Consider the following 16,535-nt stretch of genomic DNA (forward strand, 5'->3'; position numbering starts at 1 on the left):
CATTTTCGGTTTTGGAGGTCGATTTGCAGGTAAAAATTTAAATGTAAACTTGCCGCAAATAGCATTAATTACGTCAAATTTTTATTTTCTATCTATTATATCAGTTGCGGCTGGTTTATAATTCACTAAAAGGCTCTACCATAAGTTATAGTAATAATTATTTTGATCAGCGCCATCTAGCGGTATTTTTTTTTCGCCAAAAGTGGCCTCTAAAATTCTGAAACCGAGCATTAGCGCTTAGAGCCATTTAGCTAATTATAAACCAGCCGCAACTTATGTTGTAGCTATAAAATAAAAAAATAACAGTACGTGTGTTTTTGGCGGCAAGTTAACAATATATTTTCTACCAAAAATCGACCACCTATGTATTTATACTTTTAAAGATAAATTTTCGAGTAAAAGATAGATTGTTAGCTTGCCGCCAAAAACATATATATCGTTATTTTTTTATTTTACAGCTTTAAAATGAGTTGCGGCTGGTTTATAATTGGATGAATGGCTCTAAGCGCTAATGCTATGGGTCAAAAGTTTAGTGCCACTTTTTAGTTCAGAAATCCGCAACGCTAGATGGCGCTCATCCATTTAATTATTAGTGTAACTTATAGCAGAGCCATTTAGTCAATTATAAACCAGCCGCAACTAACCTAATAGATATAAAATAAAAAGATAACTGTATCTGTGCTATTTGCGGCAAGTTTACAATCTATCTTTTACCCGATAATCGATTCCAGAAGTATAGATATCTACTTATATGATTTAATAAAATCGGCTACCTATATGGCACTATACATAGTAGTGATATTACTATAATTACTACACATAACTTAACGTATATGTTACACCGTGCTCTCTTTACCAGAATGATAAAATCAGAGGCTCTATACTATAGGTAGGTCCTACAGCTCCTAGCTCCTAAGCTCCTTATATATACGTTCATTGTTGTGGTTCTTGTCAACTGTGATGTGTGATTCTGTGCTCTGTAATTTCAGACACTAGCTGCAGCTAAAGCTACATATAGAGTGTTACTATATGTGTAGGTATGTGATACGCATTGTTTATGTTTACCATCCCCAATCCCCAATCCCCAATCCTCAATTCCCCATCCTTCAATACTTTCAGTGAGAGAAGTTCAATATATAACATACGTATCCCTATTACACTAACGTACATACCTATACACTTCCGAGAGTTGCGAGTTTCAAGTGCCTTTCGCGCAACATACTCGCTCTGTTCCTGAGCTGTGAGTTCTCTCTTCATCGTATTTCATATTGCAATTAAGTATATACTTATGTTTTTTTTATAATATTATTCTTATCAATATCAACTGCGCAGTCGAGTACTGAGTCGACTGCTTGTGTGCACAAAGCGATCATAACGCAGACATTATTATCCAGCTATTTTGTTAATCTTTTGTGTTTTGTTGTGTTGTATGTCCGTCTGTCTGATAACTGAAGTATATATGTTATATGCTTAGTCGTCATCGTCATCAACTTTGACGTAATAGCAAGTTTTTTATCCTTGGCAAATAAATCACTTGTATATACTTGTATATGCTGTCATTGTTGTTAATCAACTCTATTTTTTGTAGGTAAATAGATACTTCACGGAATATTTACCTTCTTAGTGCGTCTCTCTATAAGTACCTTTCTTCCCCGCATCTAAGTACACCTAGATCAACTCAATTGTGTAAGTAGGTAAGTATAATGTGTACATATATGTACATAAATACTTCCTCTCTTCATGGAGGGAGAGAAAGTTCCGCTTGCCAATTTGCCCTAAGATTACAATAAGTGTACTTATGTATGCACATATCTTCGCTTGATTTCTCATTTTTTATTTTTATTCTTCCGTGATATTTTTTTTTTCTTCATGTAAGTGTTGTGTGTGAAGTTACGAGGTAAAGTTACGAGCGAAGAGTGTCTTTTAGAGTCAAATAACATTAAATATATTTTGAACACCTCGACGCTATACGTCATTCACGATCACGAGATAAAGAAAACACACAAGAGAGGTGTACTTTTCCATACCTACTCACTGCACTTCATTTTATATTCATAGGTACATATATTTTACAGCTCCCAAATCTCCAAGTGAAGATCTTTGGATCTTTCTCTCTGCCTGCTCGTGATTCATTCGGAAAAATTAAAAGACATATCGCTCCGTCTCTCTCTCTCTCTCTCTCTCTTTGATGCTGACGAGATGTGTAACAGTGTAACACACTGCATGCGCATGCACTGCTGTTAAGTACTCAGTACTGTTACCATTGCCAGTCTATTACAGCTTACAGCTGCGAGCTGCGAGTGTGTGCAAACATTATGTCTATAGTCTATTAAACACGGTTCTTTTACTTCGTTTTACGCGTATGGTATACCATTGTGGTTTCTACATATTTTCAATAGTTCATTTGAGTTTTACTTGTATCAATTTAAAGCATAAATAGTCTGAAATACGTAAAACAGCCAACATCATCTGAACAGTTTCATTGTTTTCTCAACACAGCTGGACAGTGTTTGACTCATGCTATTGTGATTTTCAGATAAAGTGACAAAGTTGTTGCGCTGAGCATGAACTGCAGACTATTTGCCTGATTGATTAATCCATAAGGACAACAAACCTTCATTCCACGCACCACACACACGTCAACGGTACAAGTTGGGCGGTTCTAGCAGGTTATTTACAAATTTAATGGCTCACTTTGATTTTGTCTTTTTTGTCCTATATTCATTAAGCAGTTATTTTTTATCCATCATAGATTTGATTTAAAAAAAGAAAAATGGCATCTCGCAAGAAAGTTCTACTCAAAGTAATTATTTTGGGTGATTCTGGAGTGGGAAAGACCTCTCTTATGAATCAGTATGTGAACAAAAAATTTAGTAATCAATACAAAGCCACCATAGGAGCTGATTTTTTAACAAAGGAAGTCATGGTTGATGATAGGATAGTGACAATGCAGGTAAGGGGAGATGTTTCAAGTGCTTTTGTTATTTCGAAATATGAATTATAGTTTTTTCTATATAATCGAGTTTTACAAGATTTTTCATTAAGTACCAACTATTTTTGTCGATGAACAACTCGATATCTGGCTAGATAAAGCCTACACGAATATTTGCGTTAGTGTCACTCTCTAATCGTTTCGTTTTATTGAACTACCATTATAAAAATGTTTACTTTGTACAACAAAACAACATTTTTTTATATTAATTGTTTTTTAATTATTATTAATCACTATATTTAGTTAAAGACATATGATTCAGTTAGAGTTAATTAACTTCATCAGAGATAATTTCATTCAACTGAATTCAACGTAAAAAAGAAAATAAAGATTAGCAATACAGATATTAATATGTTCTTAACTCTTAACTTGAAAAAATTTAGATTTGGGACACTGCTGGTCAAGAAAGATTTCAATCACTCGGTGTCGCATTCTATAGGGGAGCAGACTGCTGTGTCTTAGTGTTTGATGTAGCTGCACCAAGTACTTTTAAGTCTTTGGACTCTTGGAGAGATGAGTTTCTCATTCAGGCTTCACCACGAGATCCAGACAACTTTCCATTTGTTGTCCTTGGAAATAAAGTTGATTTAGAAAACAGAGCGGTAAATTTTTCATAATGATTTATCTATTACATCGTTCATTTGATGTTCAATTGTTTATCACTGTGGAATGAGTTTGATTTTAACTTTCACTGTAAGCTCCAAAAAAATAAAAATACTATTTTATACTAAATGAAATTTGTTTTGTAGGTGTCCAGCAAGAGAGCACAACAATGGTGTCAGTCAAAAAATAATATTCCATACTTTGAAACCAGTGCAAAGGAAGCAATCAATGTAGAACAAGCTTTTCAGACGATAGCTAAAAATGCACTAGCTCAGGAAAGTGAGGTAAAAAAAACTTTTTTACTTTAAATTTTCCTAGATATTAATTAAGAATCGAGTCTGATTAAATGATATTTGTTTACAGGTCGAACTTTACAATGAATTTCCAGACCAGATAAAACTGACGAATGATCAAAGAAACAACGGAAAGGGTGATTCTTGTGCTTGCTAGGTACCAAATTATTAACAAAACTTTGGATGTACACAAAACTGCAGATCAGATTATACATTTTGTAAGAATCTCTGTAAAAATGGCGAGAAAACTGCAAGGTGATCAAGTCTTGAGCAATTTATCTCAATGAATGAAATTAAGTGTTAAATATATTTTTAATTAATTACTCTTTTATTCGTGGCAAAAGATTTCTTTTTCTCCTTTTCGGAAAATAATTTTGTAGGTGTTCGAAAATTTCTGAAAACAATACCAAACGCTGATTTTTTTAAAACTGATCGTCTTTATACGCCTCAAAATTCAGGTTCATCGCTGTGAATAAGTAAATGTGTAAATCAAATCAATTTAAAATCTAAGTTCATAATTAAATGATCAATTTGTATAAGGTACAGCCAGACTTGCCCTTGTTAAGAAAAATCACAATTTGCCGTTAAATAACCATCAGAACATAAGGTCGAGTAACGTTCGTACTGTGCGCAATTTGAAGGAAAAAAAATGTCGAACGAAAATATGTGTAAGAATTCAAAGTAACAACTCTATGCATGCTACTCTGGCAAATTGTAACTAAAATATAAAAGTGTTTTGTAGAGCTATTCGCTCGTACACTGTAACATAATTGATTGCAGAAAAATTATTTCCAATATTAGTGAATAATTCTTGATTATTTTAGAGTAATACTATTATTATTATGATTTTATTGAAATATCAGATATACGAAAGTTGTCGTAAATTCAATCCTGAAGTTATTTAATTATTGTTATGGTTAAAAAATCCATTGTACGCTATTTGATTGACAATCAATGCGTATTTTTATTAATTTATTGATTCCTAAATGATGTACATTTACCAATATGGAAAACGTAGTACAAGGTATTTTGTTTAATGCAAGTGAATTTTCATACATTATCGACACATGCTACTGCAAATAAATACATTGAGACACAGTGTAATGGATAGAACATAACTCGTTATAGGGAAAAAAAAGTCTGAACTTTAAAACTCGTTACGAAAAATGTATTAAAAATATACCTCAAAGATTTGAAAAAATTAAAAAAGTATAACTTTCTTGGTTACTCTTATTTGCGATCGCTTTTGTTTCCGTTTGATTCCGTCTAGTTCAGTTCTATTAGATGTAATAAACTAATACGCCAAAAAAATTATCGCATGATTTCGGTCCCAGAACCAACAACTTTTGTCGGTTTTGCTTGGTACTTGGACAAAAAAATCGTTTTTTTTTTTGCATATTCAATAACTGATTGAACTGAAAGTAATCGCAAATAAATTTACATTTTTCAAGGAACACCGTGCGATTTTTGAAAAGTCCTCAGACGATTTTGCAATGTTTTATTTCAGAAACGTATTACTAAAATTTAGTAATTCTAGTTTGATGAGAATCCATGGACAAAAAATATTATTTTCAAAAATAATTTATTGCTACTAATCTTGCACTCATACAACCATACTTTACATCATAACTTGTTTTCTTTACAATACTGCTTTGCTTCATTTCCACAATTATTTCTTTTTTTATTTCCTCTGAATAACTCGAAGAGTTATAATAATTCAGATTTCATATTGTTTTTTTTTTTCTATGTTGATAGAAAAAGTTACAGATACATTTTAACTTTTATTTTTATACTAAAGCAATTATCACAAATACCTATATATCAAATTATAGAATTGCTACTCAATTTAGTATACTGAAAACCTATATAAATCGTATATTTTAGTTTAGTTAAGTAAGATTTATATTAAATATGAGGTAATAGTTTATTTTAAATGTATAAATCAACTGGAGTTTTTAAAATATCGAAATTATTGCTCTTTTATTTATGTCATGTACTGTTTTGAAAATTATCTTATAAATACCTTTATTAATAAATTTTATAATTTTTTCAACAGAACACATAGAGTTTTTATCAAAATGTTAAAATTTGATAATCATTTTAAGTATTTACTAAGTGTAACGTTTAGTGTTGATTTTTGTTAATTGAAATACATAAAAAACAAGAAGAGCCGTATAATGTCAGAGTTTTTAACATTTTTATTTGATAAGTATTTTTATAAAAATATAAAATAATCTTTCCATTGCATTTATTGACATAAATCTAATGTTGTGTACATTATAATCATAGCTACGAAAGAAAATCGAAGTTATAAGACCTATTGCTTAGGAACATTCCAAATTTCAATGCACACTGAGTATCAGGCTCAATAATGTAGTTATTACTGTTTGCAACTAGGTTTGGATTACCACCTGGATGAAAAAAATTGTAATTTTTTGAAACATAATATATTAAGCGTGGCATATGATTTTACAAAATTTACTTACTAAAATCAATTTTGCCCGGTTTAGAAAATAATGTAACCTTTTTGACTTTTTGTACAATTATTTTAACGCAGCCAAGTTTGACTAAAATCTGTAACAATTAAATATTAGAGATGATGAGTTTAATCATGTTTGAATACTCCTAACTTGTATGCAAGTAAGCTCGGAGCCTTCTTACTTAGTCTTATGTAACAAGACTGATGGATACACCTGCCTCTTGAGTATCTCCAGATAAACATTTACATGATAAAATATTCGAAACAACATACCTCTATCAATTCTCTAGTGTGATACGGTTGCAATGCTGGTGAGAACCGATTTTGTACACTAGTAAGAGATAAACCTGGCCTCTCTATACAATAACATAATACTGCTCCAAGCATACGATCCAAAACACGCCTATTCAAAACTCCATCGATTCTTATCCAAGGTTTTATTACCACTTTGATTTCTTCTTTGCTGCTACAAGCAATTAATAAATTTATCTTGGCCAACAATGAGCATTAAGTATTTTAAGTATTTTAATGATACAAATTTCATACTTAAAATCTATTAATTTTGCAGCTTTATTAACGTCATTTTGCTTAGATAGAAGAGTTATCTGTCGTAAGGATTTTCTTTGGCCTTCACAATAATTATTAATACTATCAGAGGTTTCCTTTAAATTTATGGCATGTTATTAAATAATTATTTGATATGTTATAAAAAAGTTTTTCAAGTTTTACCATTGATGATTCCTGATTGTCTTCGTTAGTTTTCTTTTTTTGTGTAGTATTACTACCATCTACTTTCGTATTTGAACCCGTTGTTGTACAATTGTCATTTGCTTCCTCAGATCGGACGCAACTGTCATCAATATTTATTTCTGTCTGCACAACATCTGCAGAAATTTTAACCTGTCCATCTAAATCATCTGTTTCAGAACATATTTTTTTCCTCTAAAAGTTGAAAATGCATTAGAAAAATACCTACGATATAGATGCATAAATTTTTACTAATTTCTGTAAATGCATATTGTATGTTTACCTTAGGTTCTAGCGGATCACATTCTTGAGTTTTTCTTATCTTTGACATACATTTACTACTTGGTGCTTCCAAATCCTTATCACTGTCATTTGCAGTATCCTGAAAAATGCAGGAAAAATTCGAATTTACATTAATTATCTCAATTATCGATATCAAATATCTCAGTTACGCTGAACACAGACATGCACTTACACTTTTATTAAAATTTGTATTATTCAAAGATTTGAGTGGTGGCGCGTAAAATAAATTTGTAGCATTGTAAACTCGATTGATTTCCTTGTCTTTATTAGATAAGTTTTCACTCGTGTCCAGAAGGTATACGCTGCCTTCAGGTACCGTTTGATGAGACTCTTTTTCAAGGCGAAGAATTTTATAAGAACGTATGATCCAGGGATTGATGTATCGATGATGAATGTAGCGTACCGTTACGATACCAGCTCTCAACACTACACGTTTTTCCACCAGAAATGTTGAAATTTCTGCAAGTTTCTCGCACGAATGGAAAAATTCGGTCTAGAATCAATAAATATGTCTATTACAAGTTATTTTAATCAAAAGTATTCATTTAATGCAGTTCACAACAAACTTACGACTAACTCGTGCAGAGTAGCCCCGAATTCGGCTTTACTCTTGATGAATCGATGTATCGCGACAACATCGTTCCACTGAAACAACCCATCCTGCTCAATTTCCGTCTTGAGATCGTCCAACGATATCTGCTCTTTCGGAAAAACTGCGTGCTTTTTAACGTCTTCCAAAATCTTATTCACCAACTTAATATCGACAGGCAACAGTTTCCTTGGCAGTTTCATTCCCTGGTAATCTGTTATGTCATTCTCATTTTCCTCGTTCGATACCAGTGAGTAGAGAAGCTTGAATGAATTGACAACAAAGTACTCGTATGCGTGATGATTATCGTCTATGGTAAGGTCATGCAACTCCTCGCGCATCTGGAGCATGGCTATGCGCGTTTGTTTGGTGCGAGCGTCTTGCACTTCGTTGCGGGTCTCCAGGTTCTCGATCATGGTTGATTTGGCATTGCTCTTTGCTCGCTTCACCAGCTCGTTTACTCGCGTAGAGCTAGCTTTCTTGTTTTCCGAAGCATTACTGCAGGAAAAACAGTGTCAGTCAAGGAAAAATTGTAACTTAATATGTAAAAAAATTACAAATTTGTAATTTTACCTCGCAGTAAGCCTCGTGGATGACCTGTTGTCCTTTTTGGCTGCAACTGAATCGACCGATTGTACATTTTCGGTCGATGATTCGTTCGGGATGGTTTTTTGAAAATCATCTAGCCAATCGCATGAAAAATTTGGAAGACCCGCATCTGTGTTTGTACAATCATTAAAACTGTCTTGTGGTTCGAACGAGAAAGATTGCAAGCTAGTATCATTAACTGGATGGTTTTCGTTAGAATTAGTTTGCGAGAACTCGATTCTGTTGGTAACACCTTCGAGAATAGCTTGGATTTTGTCGTCCAAGCTCGGAGTGTCCGATGTGACCTTGTCGATCCACGAATCGGACGTAGATGGTAGAACTTTCTTATTATTCAATTTCCGTTTCTTCGTTTGAAAAGTACCTTCGTTCGTTTTTCGTGCCCTTTTTAACGAACGAGACTCGACTACACTCTGCTGCTTTGGACTCGTCTCATCATTTATATCTTCCAAAAAGATTTCTTCCTGTGATTGAGAATCCTATAAATACATAAAAAAAAAAAATAAAAAAAAAAATAAAAAAAAAAAAATGTCTTTTACCATACTATTAATGCAGAAAATTCAATGGTACAAAGTACAGTAACATACCTTTACACTGTTCATGCCAAGAGCGTTGAGAATAGCCTGATAACGAACAGCTATTCTCTGAAAGACTTCGTGCTTTTGTGGCAAGCCTGGATCAAGCATGATAATCTGCTCGGGAATGTCGATGTCGACATCGAAAATATTTGTACCGAGATAATCGTGGAGCGTCGCGATAATGCCACCATCGTCGGGCTTTACCTCGACACCATCGTCCAGCTTGCCATCTTGCGATTTCCTTTTAACATAGTTTTCGAGAAGCGTGAGCAGTATGTTGTATGTCTCGGAGAAAATTTGATAGGGCCACTTGGTCTGGAATTTGTAGTAGTAACACGAGCTTAGCTGGTACTGCGAGCTACTCATGGGCATGCAGTTGCCAAATTTCTTGTTTGCACACATGTAGCTTTTCTTCATCGTCACCATTTTGTCGGCTCGAATCTTCAGCATTGCGTTGCGTAACAGATTTTCCGGATATTGTTGATAAACCTACGAAATTCAATGGTCTCAGACCGGATAGTGTGTTTATTAATTAGTAAAATTTTAACTCACATTGAATAATTGATACGCCCAGGATCTCCTCTCCTTACCGCAACACATGGAACTGTGAATGATGGAATTGATCGTACACGTGTGTATATCGTTGAGCTCGTACACTTCCTTTGAAATACCAGGAGATTTGATCGTTCGCGTGGGTAGCTTTAGCTCGTGGTACAAGTTAAATTCTTGCACGGTCTTGGGAAGTACTATGGGCTCGCGGTGTTCCATGTTCGAGATGTTGTAGTACTTTCGAGCAATGTAAGCCACGAGATCATGGAAAATCTTTTCGACTTTTTGCTCATACTCCTCTTCCGTGCATTCAACTTTCAATTTATCCACGATTCCACCGAAGCGTTTGTTCACATAGAAATCTTGTTTCACCTAAATACATGGGAAGTTGATTTGTCAACCAAAGAAATTGGGGAAAAAATCAAAAGCTTACCTCCTCAACGGCAAGCAACACGCTGTTGGTGGTGCTGGGCTGTTTGAGCATATAGAGCAGCCTCCTTTGACAGGCTTTCGATGTCTTGTTCAGGGAAGTAAACGAGTATGATCGCAGAACATCCCGAATGGCCGAGAAAGTGATGACATTGCGCCTTGGATTTGGACAGAGATACATCATCGCAACCTTACAGACTAGCAAAATGTTATCCTCGTGAATTTCCCAATCCACGCGAAGCTTGTCCATGCGCTGGAGTGCACTGAAGTCGATCTCGTCGTACTTGACGCGTTTGCGCTTCTGCTTCCGAGGAAGTACTTTTCTGATGATCTTGGATGGCTTGCTGCTTATCATTTGCGGGAACACTGCCGGAGGAAGTAGCTTGCCCGTCGTCTTGCTGATGCGTACCGGTTTCAACTTGAACTTTGACAACATCGCCGATTTAACTGAGCCAAGGCTCTTCGATAACGACTTTTGCAAGAGGCTGATTCGTTTTTTTGGCTGGAATTCAATGATATCGATAGACACTAATGCTCTTGCAAGCAAAAGAGCAAAAAAAAAGAAAAGACAGTTTTCTTACTCTAGTGATTCTTTTTGGCATAACCGAGACATCGGGCTTCTTGGCCTTGACGGATCGAAGTTCCGAGTTGTTTGGAAAACTTCTCAGAAGACTGTTGCTGTTGATCCAGTTCCAGTTGCGCTTAAGGTGGGAGAAAAAGGCTGAGTCGATGCCAGCCGCGCCTTTCCGATCGCCCGGCACAAGGCCCGTGTCGTGGCTCTCAACCTCCTCGGGAATGCGGACTTTCGTCGCCTGTATCATCTCAGGCTTTCGGCCCAAGTCCTCAAGCAGAATGTCCTTGCCTTGTACGACGAGGCGCCCGCCCAGGCACGTGTTTATGCAGATATTCCACATCTCGTACCAATAGTTCTCAACCACGGGCATCGAGGTGAAGCAGTACTTGATCGACGGGTAGGGCTTGTCTTCGATCCTGTGGTAGCCCGGGCTCGAGGAGGTCGTGTCGAGTAGCTCAGTGCTGCGATTCAGGTAGACAAACACTTGGTCTTTCTCTTTGAGCTTCTGCGGGCCAAACTGGCAGAGCCCGAGGTAACAGAGCCGCGTCACGATCTCATGGGTGCTGAAGATGTATTTTCGCTTGAAGAACAGGAGGTTCCGAATCGGCGTCGGTATGTCCTTCACGAGGTAATGTCGCTGTATTGGATGAGCGAGTATCTCCTGCAGACCAGGGATCTCAAAGTTCACGTTAACTATCTTGACAAACAGTGACAGTGGCATGCGAAGATGCACGTCCGCCATTAGTGCCCATCCAGTTTGGTATCCTGATATTCAATAGATTCAGAAATATTAATGGAAGTGGTATGGTTCTGTAAGATTTATCATCAATGTTTTGTTTTACCTCGATGCTTTGGTAGAGGTGGGATGAACATTTTCCAATCTACTTCCTCGCTGTACAAAATTGGAAAACAGTCAAGGGCATCGTCGACATTAATGTCTTCATTTTGCAGATTCTCTAAAAAAACCCTCTTAGGTACAGTTTTTCCGGAATGACCATAAATCAAGTAGTAGAGGAATATGTGCAGGTGCTTTAGACGTAAAAATTTCGGACAGTAACCATAAACTCTTGCTACTGACTAAAAAGAAAAGTAAAAACATTGGTAGTTAGTATTTTTACAACACGTTATGGTAGAGAACTAGCATTATTTAGAAAGTAACGCACTGATTTTTTGAAAACACCTTGATTTTCAAGTGCTGTATTACACGATTTTTTTAATAAAGAAGTCAACTTGGGGAAATCTGTGTTTATTGTCATCTCGTCACTGTTGCAGGGGTTGTGTAAGCTTGCAGACATGCAATATTTTAATTTTGCCTGTTCCACGGCAGACTGGATTAGAGGGTCGTTGATATCAACACTAGGATCACAGATAAAGTTCACAGTTTTCTGTTTGACATGCTTCTTGTTTTTCAAAACCAGCTGGATATACTTGATCAAGTTGTCCTCTGCCAACTTTTGCAGCAAGCGCAGTAAAGAATTCTTATCGATCTTGGCCTCAAAGCCCTCTTTGGTTTCTACTTCGTTTATATACTGTAATGAAAATTAGTGCATAAAGTATATGTCATGTATACAGGGAAATGGCGTTTGAGCAATTTATTTATTTTTATGCTTTTACCCTCATCAACTTCTGCGTGTCTTCCATAACTTTGTGTTGCTTTACACTGTCAATGATCATGTTAGCCCTATGGATCAATCTGTACGAAACGTTCAACGATACATCCGTATTGTCTAAATTTTCCATGAAACCAATAACAGCGACTTTTTGGGATTTTTTTTTACATTCCGGTTTCTGAACAACTAATTTTGTTTCTATCATTTTGTAAAAGTCACTTTCCACAATGTTTGGTTTTTCTGTAGAACTTGAAGGTCCATAACATTGATTTTTCCGATCGATCATCCTCTTGTGTCTTACACTTGATAATTTGCTACAATTTTCGGACGATGTATACTTGTATCGGTTTTTCTGATTGAATAATTCATATTTTTTAAGTATTCGATTAACTGTTGAGAACAATTGTAGTTGAAAGTTGTCTTCAAGAAATCCATTAATGGGTAAATTACTTGTCTCAGACGTAGGAGGTTGAATTTCAGGGGTTTCTTCAATAACTTCTTGGATGTTCTGACCGCAATCATGTACTGCACTATCATTTGAGACTTCCTTGTTTTTATCAATTTGCACTGAACGACTGTACTCCTTTATCTTAGATATTTCTTCTTCCATTTGTTTCTTGTAAGTGTTCTTTTCGTCCCATTTTCTAGATACAAACTTTGTCGTTCTCTGCCGACCAATGTCGTCGATGTAGGTAGATACAACTTTTTTTTTCACAAGATTGCGAACAATAGTCCTGCTTATAAGTTTTGTGAGTCCCAATTTAGATGCAAGTTCCATTTGACTAATACCTTTACACCCACTTGCCTCGATAATGTCATAAGCTTGACGCAAAAAAGGGACATTCATCTTTTGATTACGAACGTCCAAGATACAATGATCATTTTCTTCTTCCTTGATCTCTTCACTTCTCCACAGGTCAGTCACATCAATATTTGGATTTGCCAATGTAACGAGCTTGACGATTCTTTCCTTTCCTGTTTTGCTCTTGGTTTGCCAGTCTTTCTCCAAACAGTTTGGATAATACGACCTATAAGGCACTTTCTGTAACAAAACGATTGATTAATCATAACTTGAGTGTAAGAGTCAAAAAGATTGGGTGGAAAGTTGAGAACTAAATTGAATATGTAATTACCACGTCGGTTTTAAACAATTTTTGCAAAAGATTGATCTTGAAAAACTTTTTGATTGAATAATCCAAGTTCAACTCAGCTTTAACTTCGCTGTATTCAGCTGCATAGTTCTCTCTAGATTTTAAGTAATCAATAAGGTGAGCAGCCCAAATTATGACTTTAGGTCGTCTGGTGTTGAAAAATCTGGTCAAGTGAACCAAGGTGCCTATATTTTGGCCAGAATACGATAACCCTGTATTTCCTTGGTAGTATACTTGCTTCCTTATCAACCCATTTTCTAGCAGACCTTTTCTAATGTAAAATAGAGTTTTGGCATCTTCTTTTATACTACTTGATTTTTTGACTGTAACATCTCCTAGATATCGAGTTCTGCCAATGCGCTCCAATAGACAGTAATGCGAAAGTGATAGTTGAAGAGTTGGATTAACATTGTAGTCGATTAAAGCTCGTTCTCTTAAACCTTGAGATGCAACTATAACGAGTTTCGAGCCGTACTTTTGCTCTACATCGGACAAACTTAGGTTCTCAACTACGCTTTTTACATTTTTGCGCGTGTGATAGGTAGCACAGGAACCTTTGACACCAAGCTTTGGATCCTCCACCGGACAGTGCTCGTAAATTTCTTTTTCGTCATACATCTAAAGCACAGTAAGATAAAAAAAAAATCAAAGCAAGTCATAATGATGAAAATTGAACTTTTTACCTTATCCAAATCTGAATTGAAGTACTCAAGTTCATAGTGATCGAAAATAATGAGCTTGTTCCTTGGCTTCTCTAGCTCAAAGAATGAAAAATCATGTAATGCCAAGCATAATCCCCAAATTTGCTCCATAAAACCTCGTGCCAAAGGAAGTTGCTCTTCCAGCCTTATGGACAGTCGTTGCCATAGTGCTAAGTGGTGCATGAAGTAAAAAGGGTTTATTAGATAAACCATGTTGTGAACAACGTATCGTAAAAATGATCCAAAAATTGATTGAAACAGTGTAAGTTATACACACCTTCCAATGTTATACCGTCCAAACCTTCCAGCGATATTTCGTCAATAAGAATGTCAACGAGATTAATCGGCTTCTGTAGGTTCATTGTGAACGCCTTCAAGATTACTACACGTTTTTGACGTTTAACACATAAAGTCACAGTGTTTATTGAAACATGAAAAAATTAAACTTGTTCATTAAAAACGGTTTCAAGATTGCGTGGAAAGTGACATTGCCAATTTATTATTTTTGTTCAATAAATATAGAAGCCTTGAAGAATTTTAAGCATGTTCGCCACTTAACATTTTAACCTACCGGTAAAATGGCTTTACTTCATTTATAAGGGCTGATTCACGATTTTACTCCAGGAATGTAAGGTGTGTTTGTGTAATAGAGATTCTCTTGGGGTAGTAGAGACACTAGAGACTCTACTTACTCTACTATCTACTAGAGGTAGAGAATCTCTACTATAGGTGTGTGCGTAATCCCGGTTGACGCTCGCTGCCCTCGCTGCTCGCACTGCCCGAGAGCCCGCGAGTGCCCGACCTTGCGGCGTTACAATCGACCTACGTAACGTAACTGCTGGCAGGGTCCGTACCATACCTATATAACTTTTCTTCGCTTTGCGGGCCTATGTTAAAACATATAAGGCCTGCGAAGCGGAAAGAGTTATATAGTACGGCTCCAGCATTAGCGAAAATTCCGCTGCAGAATACGATGTTATCATTCTTCAGGAAAGAGAGTACGGTGTAAAATATACGTTAAGTTATGTGTAGTAATTACAGTAATATCACTACTATGTAGTGCCATATGATATAGTCGATTTTATATTTTATTACATCATATAAGTAGAATACCTATACTTTTGGAATCGATTATTAGGTAAAAGATAAATTGTAAACTTGCCGCAAAAAGCACAAACAATGTCAACTTTTTATCTTCTATCAATAAAATTAGTTGCGGCTGGTTTATAAATGATTAAATGGCTCTAGTATAAGTATAGTAATAATCATTTGGATCAGCGCCATCTAGCGGTAGTGATTTTTTTGGCCAAAAATTGCTTCTGAAATTCTGATGGTGAGCTTTAGGCAGCTTAGCCCTAGAGCCGTTTAATCACTTATAAACCAGCCGCAACTATTAAAATAGATACAAAATAAATAATTAACGATGTTAGTGATGTTTGCGGCAAGTTTACAATTTATCTACTACCCGAAAGTATAAATATAAGGGAGGTCGATATTGGTGTAAAACATACACTGCAAACTTGCCGCAAGTAGCACAAACATCGTTAATTATTTATTTTGTATCTATTTCAATAGTTGCGGCTGGTTTATAAGTGACTAAATGGCTCTAGGGCTAAGCTGCCTAAAGCTCTCCATCAGAATTTCAGAAGCAATTTTTGGCCAAAAAAATCACTACCGCTAGATGGCGCTGATCCAAATGATTATTACTATACTTATACTAGAGCCATTTAATCATTTATAAACCAGCCGCAACTAATTTCATAAATATAAAATAAAAAGTTAACGTTGTTTGGACTATTTGCGTCAAGTTTTCAATTTATCTATTACCCGAAAGTGTAAATATAAGGGAGGTCGATATTGGTGTAAAACATACACTGCAAACTTGCCGCAAGTAGCACAAACATCGTTAATTATTTATTTTGTATCTATTTCAAGAGTTGCGGCTGGTTTATAAGTGACAAAATGGCTCTAGGGCTAAGCTGCCTAAAGCTCTCCTTCAGAATTTCAGAAGCAATTTTTGGCCAAAAAAATCACGACCGCTAGATGGCGCTGATCCTAATGATTATAACTACTTATAGTAGAGCCATTTAATCAATTATAAACCAGCCGCAACTAATTTCGTAGATACAAAATAAATAGTTAAAGATAATTGTGCTACTTGCGGCAAGTTTGCAGTGTATGTTTTATACGAATATCAACCTCATATATATTTATACTTTTGGGTAATAGATAAATTGAAAACTTGACGCAAATAGTCCAAACAACGTTAACTTTTTATTTTATATTTATGAAATTAGTTGCGGCTGGTTTATAAATGATTAAATGGCTCTA

General features: G+C 35.6%; 2 protein-coding genes across 14 annotated transcripts; one reads left to right on the forward strand and one right to left on the reverse strand.

Moving 5' to 3' along the window:
• Nucleotides 1-940: 940 nt before the first annotated feature.
• Nucleotides 941-6,141, forward strand: Rab7 (RAS oncogene family member Rab7). Of its 13 annotated transcripts, none has more exons than XM_089591535.1 (7): nucleotides 1,112-1,240; nucleotides 1,589-1,694; nucleotides 2,537-2,669; nucleotides 2,753-2,953; nucleotides 3,376-3,594; nucleotides 3,742-3,879; nucleotides 3,959-6,141. In XM_089591535.1, the coding sequence occupies exons 4-7, from the start codon at nucleotides 2,774-2,776 to the stop codon at nucleotides 4,043-4,045; spliced, it is 624 nt and encodes a 207-aa protein (XP_089447661.1). In that variant the 5' UTR covers nucleotides 1,112-1,240; nucleotides 1,589-1,694; nucleotides 2,537-2,669; nucleotides 2,753-2,773; the 3' UTR covers nucleotides 4,046-6,141. The 13 variants fall into 13 exon arrangements, with proteins under 13 accessions (XP_023247064.1, XP_014204033.1, XP_089447661.1 ...); XM_089591537.1 differs by lacking the exon at nucleotides 1,112-1,240 and adding an exon at nucleotides 1,264-1,278; XM_089591536.1 differs by lacking the exon at nucleotides 1,112-1,240 and adding an exon at nucleotides 1,286-1,503 and having other exon boundaries at nucleotides 1,597-1,694.
• On the reverse strand, nucleotides 6,082-14,759 carry LOC106636229 (general transcription factor 3C polypeptide 1). Its single transcript, XM_014348562.3, has 19 exons — nucleotides 14,482-14,759; nucleotides 14,187-14,374; nucleotides 13,486-14,121; nucleotides 12,357-13,394; nucleotides 11,906-12,271; nucleotides 11,585-11,819; nucleotides 10,750-11,507; nucleotides 10,173-10,670; nucleotides 9,743-10,111; nucleotides 9,200-9,679; nucleotides 8,580-9,091; nucleotides 7,988-8,504; nucleotides 7,590-7,910; nucleotides 7,398-7,496; nucleotides 7,097-7,309; nucleotides 6,914-7,029; nucleotides 6,641-6,833; nucleotides 6,375-6,462; nucleotides 6,082-6,299 (listed from the first exon to the last, which is right to left on the reverse strand). The coding sequence occupies exons 1-19, from the start codon at nucleotides 14,564-14,566 to the stop codon at nucleotides 6,178-6,180; spliced, it is 6,834 nt and encodes a 2,277-aa protein (XP_014204048.2). The 5' UTR covers nucleotides 14,567-14,759; the 3' UTR covers nucleotides 6,082-6,177.
• Between the last annotated feature and the right edge of the window lie 1,776 nt (nucleotides 14,760-16,535).

Source organism: Copidosoma floridanum, unplaced genomic scaffold (assembly GCF_036245765.1).
Source record: "Copidosoma floridanum isolate Cflo_tuat_1 unplaced genomic scaffold, Cflo_Japanese_pri ptg000013l, whole genome shotgun sequence".
Lineage (NCBI taxonomy): Eukaryota > Metazoa > Arthropoda > Insecta > Hymenoptera > Encyrtidae > Copidosoma > Copidosoma floridanum.